The 17,813-nt window shown below is 38.7% G+C and overlaps 1 protein-coding gene across 1 annotated transcript in view; it reads right to left on the bottom strand.

Moving 5' to 3' along the window:
* The window catches only part of LOC144454386 (putative E3 ubiquitin-protein ligase TRIML1), a 57,140-nt gene that overhangs the window by 18,740 nt on the left and 20,587 nt on the right, over window positions 1-17,813 (bottom strand). Inside the window, exons 5-6 of the mRNA XM_078146194.1 lie at window positions 2,646-2,831; window positions 1,798-1,905 (exon numbers count right to left, since the gene is read on the bottom strand). Of these exons, the coding sequence (XP_078002320.1) occupies window positions 1,798-1,905; window positions 2,646-2,831 (294 nt within the window). The remainder of the gene's footprint in view (window positions 1-1,797; window positions 1,906-2,645; window positions 2,832-17,813) is intronic.

Genomic DNA, 17,813 nt, shown 5'->3' with positions numbered 1-17,813 from the left:
ATGATGAGGCCCATTCATTTATTCCCTATCACAGGGAGAAAATCAAAGGGGAAAAATTATGGGCAATAATAAACAACCTCACAGGAATGAATGGGGTTCTGCTGGAGCCATCTACACAGCACTGTGGAAACCATGAATGCTCCCAGTGCTTCTCCGAAGGCCTTCTGTGTCTGCCTACATATGTGACAGATCCAAGCTAGAGGCACAGGATTCCTATGCATTAGCTCTCTGGGTCACTGGGCCACAGCATCAGCACACAGAGCCTTCCCTGCTGCTTCAGGCCAAACTGTCTGTGGACAGACATCTCTTCTCTCAGCAGTGACTCCCCTCCTCTTTTTCCCAGAAAGCACAAGGCACATACACCAAGAGACAAGAGTAGATCTCAAAAGAAAGGGCAACTGAAGAAGATGACCTAGATTTCCTATCCCCATAAACAACTGGACTGATGAGTTTACACCAGTCTCACCTGTAGCATTTCTACATCCGGCTTCTGCATTTCTCTTCCAGCTGGATGATCATGGCTGTTAGCAATGTGCTTTGGCTGGACATCGTGGCCTCCCATGCCTCCTTTTCCTCCAGGATTCGATGTTCCTGTGTAGCTTCCATCTCCTTCAGCCTCTCATAGAGCTCATTGAACTTCTTGTTCTCTCTCTCGATAATGAATTTCTCCTTTTCTGATTTCTCATTCTTCCTCTTCAGAAACCCCCATATTTGCTGAAATTTTCCCTGAAATGTTTTTCTCTTCGTTTCTTTCTGGAGCTGTAGAGAAAGACAGTAGATGATATACCCCAAGGAACATCATGGGCTCCCCAAATCTCCTCTTTATCTACTCAGTGTGGTCTAATACATTAAATAGAAGCCAAGAACTCAGGATTCCACTCCCAGCCAGCTGTGTGTCTTTGGCGAAGTTACTTAACCTTTTTGGCTTCACTTTTCTCCCTTTAAAATAAGAGCATCTGTACATATAGTTGACATTTAAGGGCTTTTCCAGCCCTAAATTGTTATCTTTAAGTCCCACAAGTTAAATTCAAAACCTCTCCAAAAGATCTGTTGTCTGTCCTTGCCTGTCCTTGTGCAATTAGGGAATTTCTGATCTCTTCCAAGGAGACAACAAATCTGGTAGTTTTCATCCCCTAGTAAAGATCACCAGATGCAGATGGGTCCCATAAAACAATCATTATTCTCCAGTTCTCAGAAAGTAGTTTTTAATAAGCCCATGTGGATGTAAGCCCAATTTTCTTGTGCCACCTCCATAATGCTATCTACCCTGTAACTAATCCCTTTGTCTTCCCCAACTACCCAGATCTGTACTTCCCAAAACTGTATGAAAGTAAGACCTACATTGAGGTCTTTGGTTATTAGACCCACTTTATTGATTACTGTCAAACTAACTAATGAATTGATCATGCTACGTAAACTGCTCTCAGTTTGCTTTATTTTTCAAAGGTAATGCATGTTAATTGCCTACCCCAACCCTAGATCCCACTTTTTTGGTTTGGAGGGTGGAGGAAACTGAAGTGCACTAGAGATCATGGAGCTGAAACAAGAAAGCAGATAGAGGTCAGCTTCAACTGGAGACAGCTTAATACCCAATGTAGAATTTTAGGTCAGGAAAATTGGTTTGATTCAAATTTTCTGCCCAGATTAATGGCATGAATGATAACTAGTGACACCGTGTCTATGAATCTCAGTTTCCTTACCTGCTAAATATGGGTAATAATGATGGAGGTTTGTCTTGAAATCATGGGAGATTAGGGGTATGGATAATATTATGAATGGAGACAGCCAGATACTTACAATGCATACCACAGCCCATGCAAGGGGTTGCTCCTTCTCTTTAAGTAGAAGATTCTGAACTTTTTTTACATTTCGGTGCAAGATTTCCAGTTGAGCCTCGATCCTTTTCTATAAGAGAAACATAAATAAACAGTATTAGGAAAATTCTTTTCTAGGCCTGAGCCCCACAAAATATGAGGGGCTGAGAAACTAAAGAGTTCTGAAAAGCCAGTACAGTTTGATTTTAGAGGAGAGTCACAGCAGGAAGGAGAGAGACTGAAATCTGATGGGTACCTGAGTACTGAGGGGATAGCTCCATGGGATAGACTACTGTAGCAATTAAATCGAGCATGGAGAAGTCACTAATGCCTGAGATTAATATGTCTATTTTCTATGAGTTATCTTACCAGGCAGATTGCACTGGACACAGAGTAAGCCTGTTTGTTGAAAGGAAACAGTCAGGAGCCTGCAATGAGCCAAAGTCTTGCTTATTCCTGGACACTTTGCTGAGCTGTGTCCCCCCAAATTGACCCAAAAGAGCCTTCTGGTCAACTGTTCCTGCAAAACATCCTGCTTCTATGGCCACCTGATCCTGAGAATGATTATCCTTTCTTTTTAAAATAAACCCTCTCTGAACTTCCTCTTTGTGATTTTCAAGCAGAACTCTCCCCCACCTCTCCTGGGCTATGGATTCTTTTTTCGTACCTTATATGGGGGACCCTCAGCAGTAGTGTTTGATTTTCTTCTAAATGAAATTTTTCTGCTTTCAACCCAGCTTGGACTCCTCTGCATTTTGATGGGTGGGCTTTACCTAGATGACACTACAATAAACACTTTAAGGGAGCTGAAGATTTCCTTGCCTAACTTACCCTGTAGCGCAGAGCAGCTATCGCAATGGGCCAATGAAAGTGGTCCCCATGATCCTCTGATTTAGAGCAAGTCAAACAGAGTAGGGTCTCCTCACTCTCACAGAACAGCTTCCGGTCTTCCCGGTGCATAGCACACATACTTTCTCCTTCAGGATACATGACAATGTCATGCTGAAGAGTTTTTAGCTGGGAGAATTCCAAGCACAGAGGGCAATATAAAGGTGGAGAGGTTATTTTCCTGAGACAAGGTATGCAAATAATGTGTCCACATTCAGCTGTGATTTGGTTTATGACTTCATCAAAGCAGATAAAACAGATTTGACTTCTTCCTGTTCAACTTCATCAGCCATGATCCTGAGGAAAGACAATGGGGCAGGGTAAGGGTGTTTCTCCCATTCCTCCATTTTTTTTTGGTTCAATACAAACATTTAATGAAATGGCATAGTAAGAAACATATTAAATTAATGATTTCCCCCATAAACTTGGCTCAAAATTTCCAGCAAATACAGACTCCAGTAGGAAGAGTGGGAAACAAGGGTAGGACACCTGGTAATAATATCTAGCATTGTTATAGAGCAGCTTCAAGATGCTTTTCATACACTGCCCTCTTTGGCCCATGCAAAAGCCTTAGGAAGTAGGTTCTATTATCTGTATTATTGATGAGGAAATTGAGATGAGAGATTAAGTGGCTTGCTCAGAGTCAGTTAAAATGTGAGGTAGAATTCGAACTTGTGCCTCCTGTTTCCTAGGCTTGCAAAGTACCAGCTATCAACCAATCAACATGTATTAAGTGTCTACTATGTGCTGGACACTATACTAGAAGCTTCCAAAGATTATTTCATTTGATTCCCCCTACAACCCTGAGGGGTGCTGTTACTTTCCTTATTTTACAATTAAGGAAACTGAGGCAAACAAATTGTGACTTGCTCAGAGCTAAACAGCTAAGGCTGGATTTGAACTCTGGTCTCTCTGCTTCCCAGTATTCTACCTATTGTGCCACATATCTTGTTGAGGGCCGATCTTAAGAGTCTGATAAGGGTTTAAGATCCAAGGCAGAGTTTGACCTCTGCTCAGGCTTTCACCCCAAAGGGCTCATGGATTAAGTGGTACGGCTCCCCAATTCCTTCCTGATAAAGAGGTCTCTGAGACATCCCTTCTCTCTCTTTGAACCTTAGATTTATGTACTTACTCCTCTATGCAGGTGGCGCCAAGGCGCCTGGGAAAACCTTGGAATCTACAGCCCAATCTAGGAACCCTGATAAGGAGGAAATTCATGATTGTCCCATCCTCAGCAGATGTTCTGGGGAGTATCTCACAGGGAGGACTCTTTGAAGTTAGGCTAGATCTTCCCTATATATTCTGTGCCCTCAGATGAATAAACTGAGTCAGTAATTCTACTCCGCCTGGCCCATGTCACAAGTTATTTCACGCCTCTCCTTCGGTGTACAATCTGGTTGCAGGCAACAATATCTAACAACGATAAATAATAGTAATAGATAAGTAGATAAAACATTCTGTTATCAAGGAAAAATAAGCAATTTGGAGTCATTGCCTATGCTCAAATCCTAGTTTTACCACTTTCAATCTATTTGAAGTTGGCCGCATCACTTAAAAAAAACTCATTTGGCTTCAGTTTTCCCTTTTGTAAAATGAGATGACAGGATTAGACTAAAACTCTAAGTTTTCCTTAGATCTTCAATAACAAAAGAACTTTCCTCAGAGGGACACCTACCTTTGATATCTTTCCAAGCCTCCAACCCTCAGGAATCCAATTTGGGGAAACATCTCAGAACAAACACACTACCAAAATGAACAGGTGCTGGCCTTTTAAACTTTTTCCCAAGGCACTTGCCCACCCAGGTAGTCTGTATGGAGGACCCTGGATGGATGGATGAATTATCACCTCAGACAAAACCTCTTGTGATTTGCCACTTTTTCATTCCGTTTGTCCTAGAATTTCACACCTCAATCAGTGATCAACCAAGTACCACTTCTTCAGTGATTATGAAGTGTTACGTGCTTGTTGTAGTTCAGATGAACACAACAATATAAAATAGATTGTGGTTATTAAATAACTCTTCTGTTACTCTGTTGACTGGATTGATTCAACGTTATGAAATATTCTTCACTAATGTTTTTCTACCATTCCTCTCTGTTCTTAAGAATACTTAAACTCTGCCAGTGTCTTTTTTTTTTAGGCAATTGGGGTTAAGTGACTTGCCCAGGGTCACACAGCCAGTGAGTATCAAGTGTCCGAGGCTGGATTTGGACTCGAGTCTTCCTGACTCCAAGCCCAGTGCTCTATCTACTGAGCCACCTAGCTGCCCCCTCTATTATTTCTTTATTACAAATAAATTTTACCAATCACTTTGATTTTATATAATCTGTTTTCCTTCCTAGAGATCATTTTTTTTGAGAAGACCAAATGAAAAGAGGGCAGAAGGGAGAGTTCAGAAAGATCAGCTAATACACTGAAGAAGTCACACATTATAGACAATATTCCATACTCATATTTCCCCACTTGGAAAAGAAAAAGAGAGAGTAGGTGCCTTTTCAAATCTCTTCTTTGTGGATACATTTGGTTTTTATAATTATATATTATGTTTGAAATATAAGCTGCTCTAGTTGGCATTTAAATCTCTTGAAAGTTGGCCACTTTCTGTCTTTTAAGTTTTTATTTTTGGGTTTTTTAACTGATTATTCCCCTTCGTGAACTTTACATTGTAGTGATTCTGGCCTACTTCCTATTTCCTATACACAAATCTACATTTTATATCTTTGCACATTCTGATCCCTCAGCCTTCAAGCCTTTCTTTCCAAAACTCTATCTCAAAGAACCTCTGGGTTCTTACAAGATGGAGTTTAAGCACCTCTTCTTTCAGGAGTTCTTTTTCCTCACACCATTTTGTGCCTTCAGTTGGTTAAATAACTAAAAGATTAAGCAACTATCCAGCCAGAAAGAGTCTGAGGAGTGACCTGAATCCAGGTCTACCTGAGGTGGAAGGTATCTTCCCATATGTTAACATCACACTATGTCTCTCATTACTTCTAATGAGAACTTTCTAACAAGGGAAAACTACCATGAATGCCTGGAGATAGGATATTAAATGTTTTCCTTCTCAGGACCTTTCCTTCCTCTGAATTTCATCTTCCAAATGGAGGAGTTAATGATGCTAGCTAGCTAGCTGACATCTCCCACCCCCATTCCAAAAGAATCTCTTTCATCCTGTCAGCTGGTCCATCTCACTTTTCTCCATGGCCCCAAGCAATGCTTTCTCAGTATGAAAGACCACACCCTTTGAAATCACCTTCTCCACACTGTTTCTAGTGGTTATAAGGAGCAGGCTACATTGCCCAAATTATTCAGAACAAGCAACTGGATCCTTATTCTAAATGAAATGATCTTTAACTCATACTGACTATACAAATCCTCCAAGATACTCAGGGCCAAAGCTGGGGTCATCTCCTAAGGCAGTTTCATCAATCCTCAATACAACTTTCAAAAAAAGAACCCAAAGGAAATTAGCCAGAAAGGGGGCAAGGTGTCCTCTACAATTCATAATCTCTGTGAGATGTTAGCGTTGTAACCCTAACTGTTTACCTTTGCTGTCTGGTGAATGGAGCTAAATCCCAAACAGAAAAGTCAACAACATTCTTGAGGAAAACTTACCTTGAATCTCTCAATCTAGGATTTTTCCTTCAGGATCTAACTCCCTCTGTAGTTCAGAGGTTCCATCCAGAAACAAGAATCCCTGATCCTGACTTCAGCCTGAGCCTTTTATAAGGGAATTTCTATTATTCAGCCCCTCCCAACACAAGGTGAAAATTCACCTAGTCTAGCATAAGGTGTGAATTTGCTTGCTTCCTAGGCCCCCAGGACTACTACTCTGCCATAACTTTTGATTTTTCCTGAAATTCCCACCCTTATTATTGTATTAGCTGTGAGAAGCATAGAGTTCACACCTTAGGCAAAGTAGTTGCCTACCTGAGCCTGCCCTTGACTTTGAAGTTTTCAGAGTATTACAAACACAGAATGGTAGAGATGGAAGGGCCTCCTATCAGATATCAGCTACTCCAAACTATACCTAATTGAGAACTGCCACTATCGCATGGTCAATGAGTTTTGTTAATCAGCCTTTCTTTCCCTCATTTCTTCTGTTAAAAGAAACTAGCAAAAGCATATAAGTTAGAAAAGTATGCTGAGTAAATCCACTACTAATTGATGTTGGTAGTGACTAAAATGAAATAGGATTGGGAATACCTTGGTGTCATGGTTCCCCCATCTGATCTTGTATTGTGTGGCACATATCTGTAAGTCAGGTGATTCACTGAAGGAGGGGGGAAGGGTGTTGTGGTAGGAAATGTGAGTCCTGGCCACCACTTACCTCCATGCGATTAGTTGCCAGATATCAAGCATGAGAGTTGGTCTGTCAGGCTTCCAGTGATGGGCATAGATCTCAGATTGGAAGTAGGGAGCACTAACTCCCATGCCCACATGTCTATATAGGGAAAGGCCCTGTCATCTGCTCCAAGCTACACAAGTTATATGTGAGTGTCCAAAAACTCTTCAACTTATCTTTCTTCCCAGCCCCTTCTGATATGGTTCAGCCCAAGTACCTTACAGTTAATTATTTCAACCTTATTCCCCTGGCAGTAGCATAGACACTGTGTACTCTTTGTGAGTGTTTCATGTGACTCTTTAGGGTTCTGAAGTGATGGCAGGGCCCGCACATTTTGTATCCTGCCTTCCCAAAGACCACAGGAATCAAGGGTGTCACATCACAACTAAGTGAGAAGTGAGAGATTATAGAATATAATTTGCCTACTAGGTGGTACTATACTCAAGCTGAGTAATGGAAATTCCGAGAAGCAAAAGATAATTTATATAAACTAATATAAAACAAGGTAGAAAGAACTAAGAAAGCAAGATAGAGTAAATCAAACATGTAAATAGAAAGACCTACAGCAAGATAAATTAAAGACAGATGGATTATGATTAACCTTGGCCCCAAAGAAGAGATGAGAAAATGTCCCTTTCCCATGTTTTTTGAAGAGGAAGTGGATGATTGGTATGAAACACTGAATATAACTACTTTTTATTTCTTTCTCTTCTTTATTACTCAGAATGGCTTGTTGGATAGAGGAAGGTAGAGAATATACTCAGAAATAAATTGGATGCTGAAATTAAAGCTATCTTTCAAAAGACTCCTCACACTAAAAGTATTTGAGTCTCAGGGAAAATATCAGTTCTGTTTATTCCCACATACTTCTCCATCTTCCTCTTAGCAAATATGATTATTTTAGTCATTATTAGTAATTCTATTTCTGGAGAATCCTTTAGGATAAGAAAGCTTTCAAGGAAGAGACAATGATACCCTCTTAATCTTGTGTTTTTAACTAAGGTGAAAGGGCCAGATGAATAGTGTGAACTCTTCCTCCATAGACTGAGTGCCTTGGTTTGAACCTCTTATCACTGAGCAGTCCCTAAGTGTGAACAAGCCTCAGAGGACCAGAAGAATTCACATCTTGAGAGAAGGAGGGACTTTAGTGTTCTAGGGGTATAGAAAAGGCTTGGGAATAGACAGACTTAGACATTCCTAGTGCTAAAAGCAGAGCTAAAGGCAGAGCTGTGAAGCAAAGATCCAAGAACACAAAAAGAAGGTAACTTTCCCAGTGAGAAATATGATTTGCATGTCAGGAATTTAAGAATTAGGCCCTATGAAATGGAGTATCTAGAGGTTGAGGGGCACACTTCTCCAGGATGAAATATACAGCTTTGGGAATTAGTCCTCTGAAATCAGCAAAGGCAGAAGAGAGCCAGATTTCATGTTAATGGGTTAGGCAGTAACAGTCAGGCTAAGTGGAAAAACTAATTTGGCTTAGACAAAAGTAACAGTAGAACACCAGAAGGATTAGTATCTTCCCTTGCCAATGAGTTGTCCTGAACTCTTTCACTTCTAAATGTTGCAAATATTCCTAAAGATATCAGCTCCTATATGAAAGAATAATCCAAGTAATTAATGATAAAACAAAGTTAAAGTTTGACCTCAGACCCATAAATTAGCAAAGGCGACAGAAAGAAATAGATAATGGTGAAGGGGTTCGGAGAAGACAGGTGTACTAATTCATTACTTTTGGAGCTGTGAGATGGGCCACTCATGTTGGAAAGCCATTTGCAATCTTCCTGAATTTTTTTTTTTCATTCTAGCAAAGAATTAGAAATAAAGTTGGGGCCTTAAATTGAGGATAGGCTAAGCCAACCATGGTAAATGGATATATTGGAAAATCATTGTTATATCCAAGAAATAGGGAGACATAATATTTGGTGTTGACTGAAACTACCCCATTGGGAAAACACCAATAGGCACAGTGACTACAGCCATTTACATGAAATAAGTTCAAGACAAAATCAACATAATATGACTTAACTTGTCACCAAAAAAAAAAGTTAAGAGAAATCATTTGTTTCATCTCATTGAAGATATGGTGTATTATGAGTGTGGATAATTGTATGTTTTGTCAGACATGGTTCATGTGTTACTGGGTTTGAAACATTGTTCTTGTTCGGGTTGTTCAGTTGTTACTAGGGAAGGCTTAATGTGGAAGAGAGAAGTCTAGCTAAATGATTAAGAAGTAAAAGAGGAAAGGGTCAATAAAATGACAGGGTTTTTTTAGGTTGATGTTTTTGCCCTTTTTTTTTTGGTGGGGCAATCAGGGTTAAGTGACTTGCCCAGGGTCACACAGCTAGTAAGTGTCAAGTGTCTGAGGCCAGATTTGAACTCAGGTCCTCCTGACTCCAAGGCTAGAGCTCTATCCACTGTGCAACCTAGTTGCCCTAGAGAGTTCTTTAAATGATATCATGCTTGAAATTATTAATGCAGGTGGGAGTGGAAGGATAGCAAATTTGATCAAAATAAGATTGTGAATCTAATTTAATTAGTGTTTCAGCTGAAGACATATTAAGTGATACAGAAAGGATTAGAAGATCAGAGAGGAATCAGAGTGCCCACCAATTCTCTCCTCAGGTCCTTAACTACCTGCTGTGGAAAATTCAGCCTTCTGATCCTGCACAGCATGATGAATCTGAAATGTCCAAGTATTAAGAGCATTTCTGTCTCCAAACCAGTCACTGACCTTTCCTATTCTCTCTCCTCAGAAACGTGACCTCTTGCCCAGAGCTAATTTGAGACTTCCAGGAAGAGCTCATCTGCTCCATGTGCAGAGAGTATTTCACAAATCCAATGTCCACTACATGTGCCTACAGTTTTTCCTATGTTTGCCTCATCAGCAGCTGGCCAGAAGCTTCTACCCATTTCTCCTGTCCAGAATGTGGGTTTGTCTCCTTTCTGAGGGACTTGCGAGCCAATCAGCACCTTAGGAAACTGGCAGCCATTGCCAAAAATCTAAGTCCCCATTGCTTGCCGAATCCTCAAGAAAACAAGAATGAGATAAATCAGAAGGGATGCAAGCCAATTTATGTGGATGACCAGAGTCCAATCCCTGTGTCCTGTTCTCAATCCCAGGAGCATGAGCCTCATAGTCTTTATTGCATGGATGAGTCTGCTGAAAACTTCAAGGTGAGTAGTGGTTTACTACCCCTTCCACAAGCACATTTTGAATTGTACTTTCTACTGTATCCTAAAAAGATTATTCTAGAGAGAGATGCGGTTTCTCTATGTGCCAACCATTAAGCTCTAAGTGCTCACAATGCTGTTGTTGAATTGCACCGGGTTATTTTCTCTGGCCTCAGTTTGACCCTTTACTTATGGCCTGAGATCAAGAGAAAGTTTCCCTTAAATTATTTTTTACACTGTTGTATTCTGGAAGAGCTTTTGTTTTTTATTATTAAAACTTAAATACACAATAAGAAAAGAAATAGAAACATATTATAATCTTAAATATTGAAACTCAAACACAAAATAAGAAAAGGGAAAAAAAGCATGTCATGTGCACAGCAGAACGTGAGAGGATTAAAAATATATAGCAATGAATTTCCATTTCAAGAAAGCCCATGTAGCAAATACTACACATTGTGTTGAGAGCTGTCCATCTTTTCTTTGCTTCCTTATGATTTTCTTTTGTTCTCTGCTGTGTACTTTTAACTTTGTTCTTTTTCTCCCCCTTTCCCCCTAGAAAGCTACAATTAAGTGCAGATATATTTATATATAGACAAATACATATATATATATACATATATACATATAGACAAATACATATATATATAGACAAATACATACACACACAAACACACACACACACACACACACACACACACACACACATAGACATATACTGTCCCTAACAAATTCTACTCCTAATCTTTGTTTTTATGTTTGTATGTATCTTTTATTTCCTGTCCCTCCTAACTCTACCTTACCTCTACCTCTACCTTGCCCTCTTATTGCTTAACCTACCGCCCTCTAAGGATCCTTCCCTTGTCCTCCTAGTCCCATAAATCTGAACAACTTTCTATACCCTTCTTTGACCTATTCCCTCACCCTCCCCTCTAAAAATCCCTCCTTTAAACTCCCACTCCCACTAATCTAAACACCCTTCTATACCCCCCCGAACATATTTCCTCACCCTCTTTCTAGGTATCCTTCCCTTATCTTCTCCCTCCTCCCTATCACCTTAGTATTTTCTCTCTTCCTAAATTTAGAAGACTTTTATACTCTTCCTGAGATATGTATTGTTTCCTCTTGAACCCATTCCTGATGAAAGTAGATTTCCAGAACTATCATCCCTCCTCTCCCATCTAATTCCTCTGTGTCTGTTCTTCCTCTGGCACCTTATTTGTATAAGATAATTACTCTTTTTAGCTGTTCCTAAATGATTTTGTTTTTAAAGTTATACTCAAGTCTACCCCAATCTTTTTTACAAACTACCCAGTTGCTAATAACAATCTTAAACATAATTTTACATTTTACCTACATAAAAGATAAATGGTCTGTCCTTATAGAGTCCCTTGTATTTAGTCTTTGGTATGTACTTTATATTTCTCTTGTATGTCAAATCTTCAATTAAGTTCAGGTTTTTTTTTAAACAAAGTCCTGAAAATCTGACAGTTAATTAAATGTCCATTTTTTTTCCATTCAGAATTATGCTTAGCTTTTCTGGGTATGATATTTTCAGCTAGAACCCCCTTTTGCCCTTTGATATATGGTGTTCCAAGACCTGCAGTCTTTCAGTGTAACCCCTGCTACATCTTATGTGATACTAACTGTGCCACCACCATATTTAAGTAATTTATTTTTCTTGTTACTCATAATATTTTATCCTTGAGCTGGGGGTTGTAGAATTTGACTATATTATTCCTATAGGTTTTCCTCATAGGATCTCTTTCAGGTGGTGATTGGTGGATTCTTTCTATTTCTACTTTCCCCTCTTGTTCTAATTCTTTAGGACAATTTTCTTCAATTATTTCTTGTATTATTGTATCAAGATTCTTTTTTTGATCATACTTTTCAGGTAGTCTGATTATTCTTATGTTTTCTCTTCTTAATCTGTTCTCCAGATCAATTGTCTTTCTTAGGAGATGTTTCATATTCTTTCTAATTTTTCATTCTTTATATTTTGTTTTGTTATTTTTTGATCTTTTATTAATTTTACTGGCTTCTCCTTGCCCAATTCTGATTTTCAAGGAATCATTTTCTCCCTTAAGATTCTGGATCTCCCTTTGTTATTGGTTGACTTTCTTTTCATAATTTCTTGTTTTTCTTGGATTTTTTTCCCTCAATCTCTCTCATTTGATTTTTAAAATCTTTCAAAAGTTCTTCTATGAATTCTTTTTGAGCAGGTGACTATTTCATGTTACTCTTTGGGTCAGAAGAATGTTTCTTTGCTTCAGTATCCTCCTCTGAAGATGAACACTGGTCTTCTCTATTCCTATAGTTAACTCTTTATGACTGGATTATTTTTGCCTGTGCACTTTTTTTAAATTTGTAGTAGATTAGTTTTTGTAATCATCTCTAGTCCTGGGGTATGGGGAGTGGTGTTTCTGGCCTCAGATCCTCTTTCAGTTCTCTCCTCTGGCCTGGAACTGAAATGAAGACCTCCAGCCTCCTATAAGTGACCACAGGCAGAGGCATCCCTGCCCCTCTGCTTCTGTGCTCACTTGCTGTGTATTGGTTCCTTCTCACTCCCTGCCATGTCTCCACAGCACATCTGGGTCTGGCGCTTCTGTCAGCAGAGGTTTCCTTGATCTTCCCTGGCTCAGATGCCAAACTCCCCTCATTGTCTTAGCGTAAAAGTTCCTGTGGCTGGGGCAGAGGCAGCCTCCCAACCCAGCTAACACCAGAGCTTGCTGCTTGTTTTTAAGCAGACCTAGGACCTAGCCTGGAAGTGTTTACTCTTCACAGGGACCAAACCTCATCCTGGGATTTTTCTTCAGATCTTCTCCAATTGTTCCAGAAGAATCCCTTCTCTGCCCCTATTTTTATTTATTTTTACTGCTCTATGTTCTCTCTGAGGCACTATCTTATCTTTTTTGTAGGGGAAATGTTGAGAGCTTGCAATTTTCTGACCTACTGTGCCATCTTTCCAGAATTCTCCTTTTGTTCTTTTTAGAGAATGAATTCTGGGAATCTGAGATTGTTAGGGCCATCTTCAACTGGTATGATACTTGATATCACTTGATATCACATTCATTTCTCACTCACTTTAGAAGAGGGCCAGAAAGTTGAGCCATGTTTGCTCTCTGAATTTGATGCTCAAAGGTTACCTCTCCCTAGAGGTAGACAGAAAAAAAAGAGACCACCTTCTTAGGCATGTTTAGACATAGACGTGTGTTCCCTTGACTCACTCACGTAATTCCAGTTTCAGTCATATGGGACTAGAAAGCAGCAGAATTGTGAGAGGCTTCTTGGTCCTTTAATTTGAATCTACATTTTATGATTATAATTCGTACAATAAGCATGTGCACATTGAATTAACAAAGAAATTTTTATTTTTATTTTTTTGGTGTGTTTGTCACATTTTTAATTGCTTAATTAGAAACATAATTTTTAAAATTATACTCAACAGGAAAAATGCAAAATGCACAAAACCACCCCCTGCAAGTGTAGGCTAAGAACCCCAAAGGCTTGAGCAGAGTGTAACAAAGAAATTTTTAAAACAATGACTTAAAATGTCAGAGTGACCTCAGAAAATTAAAACACACCAAGTAGAAAACAATCACATTCTGAGCTGTGTTTTTAAGGATGTTAAGAGTTCAAAGAACCATTAGACTTCAGTCTGGAAGAGACCTGAGGAATGCTCTAGTGTAGTTGCCTCTTCTTGCACAAGAGAAAACTGAAACCCGGCCACATTAAATGACTTGCATGGGGTTATACACTGAGACAGAGGCAAAAGGGTGTTACTGGATCAACTTAATCCCCTGACAAATCTTTCTTTGACCAGAGAGATGGTTACGGCTTGAAGTCATCCATGATGGTTTATGGAGGAGCTGACTCTTCATCTAAGACTTGAAACCCAAGATTTGAATGGGTTAAGAGGAGTGTGGAAGCACATCGTCGTTGAATGGAATATTCTTTCTTCATTTGTTAAATTAAGGGGTTGAACTAGAAAGCTCCAAGGATCATTTTAACTCTCAATCTCTGATCTGATGATCTATGAGGGGGAAAGGGGTGATGAGAATCCATTGGCAAGAAGTGATATTGTTAGATAATGAATCATCTCAGGATGTATGAGTCCTCATTCAGACTGACTTACTCCTCTGAACTGTCTCTACCTTGAGCCATCTATCTCAGACCAATGATTTCTGAATGATGCGAGCAACCCTTACCACAGCCCATACAGGCTCTAAGCTTCCAGAAAGAGCAGGAATCTTTAATTACGTATATTTATAATATATAATTTAATTTGTAGAATTACTATATAACTTATAAATTTATATATTTATACATAAATATATAAATAATATAATTTATAATTATATATATTTAAATTATATAATAATATAATTTAATCTCAGCCAGTCACACATGAACAGTTTTGAATATGTAGAATTCAAATCCCTCAGGGATACAAGAATTTATGTTTTTCTTAAAGTTATTATTATAGGAGAAGATCCAAAAATCTGTGAATGTTATGTGGAGGAAAGCTGAGAACATGATGTAACAAATGGCTAATGAGAAGCTGAAATGTGTACTGTTGGAGGCAAGTATTTATTTCATGATCCCTCAGCATTTGAAACACATTGTCTGCTGTGGTCTCCGAAAGCATCCTTCTGGGATATACAGGGGACATACTGGCCCTCACCAAATTTTACAAATGAAAACACTGAGGGTCAAAGAGAGGCTAACCATTTTGCTTGAAGGCACACAACTGTGCACAAGCACCAATAGTAGCCAGGTCTTCAAGTTCACATTTGTACCACGACAGGCAAAGAGCGCCATAAGAAAGGATGTGGTGTTTTTCAAGCAAGAGAAGGGAGAACTGCTCTTGGACCACGAAGCACAGTGCAGAGTGTGTACTTGCTGTCCACGGCTGACCTTGGGTAAAGAAGTGAACAAATTCTAAATCCAATTAGATGCTGAAAAGTCTGTCAGCCTCCATTGCCATTTAGTGTTGCGTCATTTCCTGTATTCCACCAGCCTTATCTGTTTCTTTATAGGTAGAGGTGAAGACACAAAAGTAAAGAATTTTGTCTGAATTCCAGAAACTACAACAGTTCCTGGATGAGGAGAAGGATGAATATCTGTCAATTGTGCAGCAGCAATGGAGAGCCAATGTGGAAGGCCTGAGAAAGAGAATGAAGAAACTGTCCCACCTGAATCAAGAATTGAGGAAGAGGATCTTAGACTTAGAAGAGGAGTGCAAGAAACCAGATACAGGTTTGCTACAACTAAGGCCATTACAATTAAGATGAAGGAACATAAATGATAAAGCCGGGTGCTGAGAAAAGAGCAATCCACGTCCAAACAAAAAGTGAAGTGGTAACGAAGAATCCTTTAATCTGTTAGAGGTCTCCTACATGTCCCAATGACACTGATTCCCCAAATCCTAAAAACATCTAGAAGATTAGGGTTCTCAGTTTTTTGATAATGTGCTTTAATAGATTTTTTGAATTTATTTTTATTATCTTATATATATTTTTTATTTTGTGTACATGTAGAATTTTAATAAATTTTACCCACATAGATTACAACTTCAAATTTTAAAAAATGAATAGTAAGCTTCTTGAGTATAAATCATAGTGTTTCAGGAGATTTCAGAAGTGTTCTACATCTATGTCCTAAAACTCTGAAATTCATTTATCTGAACATAATATATTAACATTGTATCTTCTCTTCTGACTTATCTTGCTCTTTATCCTCATCATGATCTCTGGCCTGTCCACTCTTCAGTACTTTTTTTTTTCTTTTTTTTCTTTTTTTTTTTTGGTTGGACAATGGGATTATGTGACTTACCCAGGGTCACACAGCTAGTAAGTGTTATGTGTCTGAGACCAGATTTGAACTATGGTCCTCCTGAATCCAGGGCTGGTGCTCTATCCATTGCACTACCCAGCTGTCCCTCTTCAGTACTTTTGCAAGGCCATCACTATGTGTAGTTTATTCTCTCTTCTTTTTCCTTTTTTGATTACTAGAGGAGTCAGTTGAACTCTATACTATTCTCTACACTATAGTGTACGAAGGGAGATCATTCATGTTGAAACATAGAGGAAGGAAAGCAATGTAAACTGGGATGATGTTGTGAAGCCGTGTTGTAAAGGGTTTTAAAGGCCAAATAGAAGAGATTTTGTTTCATCTTTGAGGTAGTGTGAGAAAATTTCCCTATAAAAATAACTGTTCAGCCCATTCCTAGAATTACAGAAATGCTTTTGAAATTCAAAGGTGAGTGGGAAAAATCTAAAAGAAGTTTCAGCATAACTCCATGTCTTGTCTAATTTTCCTTTTGGTCAGAATCAATTTAAATTTCACAGAATCCCAGAATCTCAGAGTTAGAGTGATCCTTCTTTAGTGACCATCTATTCCACATTTCCCTGAGCAGTGATTCACTCTCTTAGAGTATTTGACCAGTGGTCATCCAGGCTTTGCTTAAAATTGTTCAGTGAAGAGGAGCCTAATAATTCCAAATACAACTCATTTTGTTTTTTTAAATATACCTTTTATTTATTTCTCTAAATATTTCCCAATTACTTGTAAAAAAAAATTAACTTTTTTTTAAAAATTGAGTTTCAAATTATCTCCCTCTATCTTGCCTCTCCCCTTGAGAAAGCAAGCATTTTGACATAGATTATACATATGAAGCCACGCAAAATATATTTCCATATTAGCCATGTTGCAAAAGAAAACAGACAAAAATTAACCAAGAAAAATAATTTAAAAATGATTCAATCTATATTCAGAATTCATCACTTCTCTCTCTGGAGGTGGATTTTTCATCATGGATCTTTTGGAATTGTGTCTTGGATCACCGTCTTGATCAGAATAGACAAGTCTTCCTCAATCGATCATCCTTACAATGTTGCTGTCACTGTGTGCAATGATCTCCTAGTTCTGCTCACTTCACTTCACACAAGTTTATATAAGTCTTCCTAGGTTTTTCTGAAGCCATCCTGCTCATTATTTCTTGCAGCACAGAAGTACTCTGTCACAATTATATATCACAACTTTATTCAGTAATTCCCCAATTAAGCCCATTCTTTTTAAAAATTGGTTTCATTATCAGGATGTTTTTTCTCACATCAAGACTAAATCTACCTCTTTGCTATTTATAACCATTTCCCCCCCATCTGACATCAGATGACAGGCAGAGGAAATTTAATGTTTCTTTCAAATAAAAAAACCATGCAAGTACTTAAAGATAACTTTCATGTGACTCCTAATTCTCTGAGCTCCAAAAAAACATCCCCAACCCTCTCAATCCAGGCTCAAATGACACTAATTCAAATTTAGAGTGATAGAGGATGAAAATTTTCACGCATGTTGAGGAAGAGACACCTGTGGGACCTTTGGCAGAGTTGCCCTAGAAGCAGCCAAATAGGTAGAACTAGATCGCAGAAAACATCACATTAGATCAATATTTGGGTGCCCATCTGCAAAAAAAGTTAAATACTTGAAAATGAATGACTTTATTAAGGAAGACAGTGCAGAGAATTACAGTCACATCCTTAATCTCCATGCTGAACTAGAAGAAAGGCTTTCCAAAGAGATAAAATTTCAG

The sequence above is a fragment of the Phascolarctos cinereus genome, unplaced genomic scaffold, assembly GCF_003287225.1.
Source record: "Phascolarctos cinereus isolate Bilbo 61053 unplaced genomic scaffold, phaCin_HiC Scaffold_726;HRSCAF=1367, whole genome shotgun sequence".
NCBI classification, from domain to species: domain Eukaryota; kingdom Metazoa; phylum Chordata; class Mammalia; order Diprotodontia; family Phascolarctidae; genus Phascolarctos; species Phascolarctos cinereus.
This window is presented reverse-complemented; position numbering and strand designations above follow the sequence as displayed.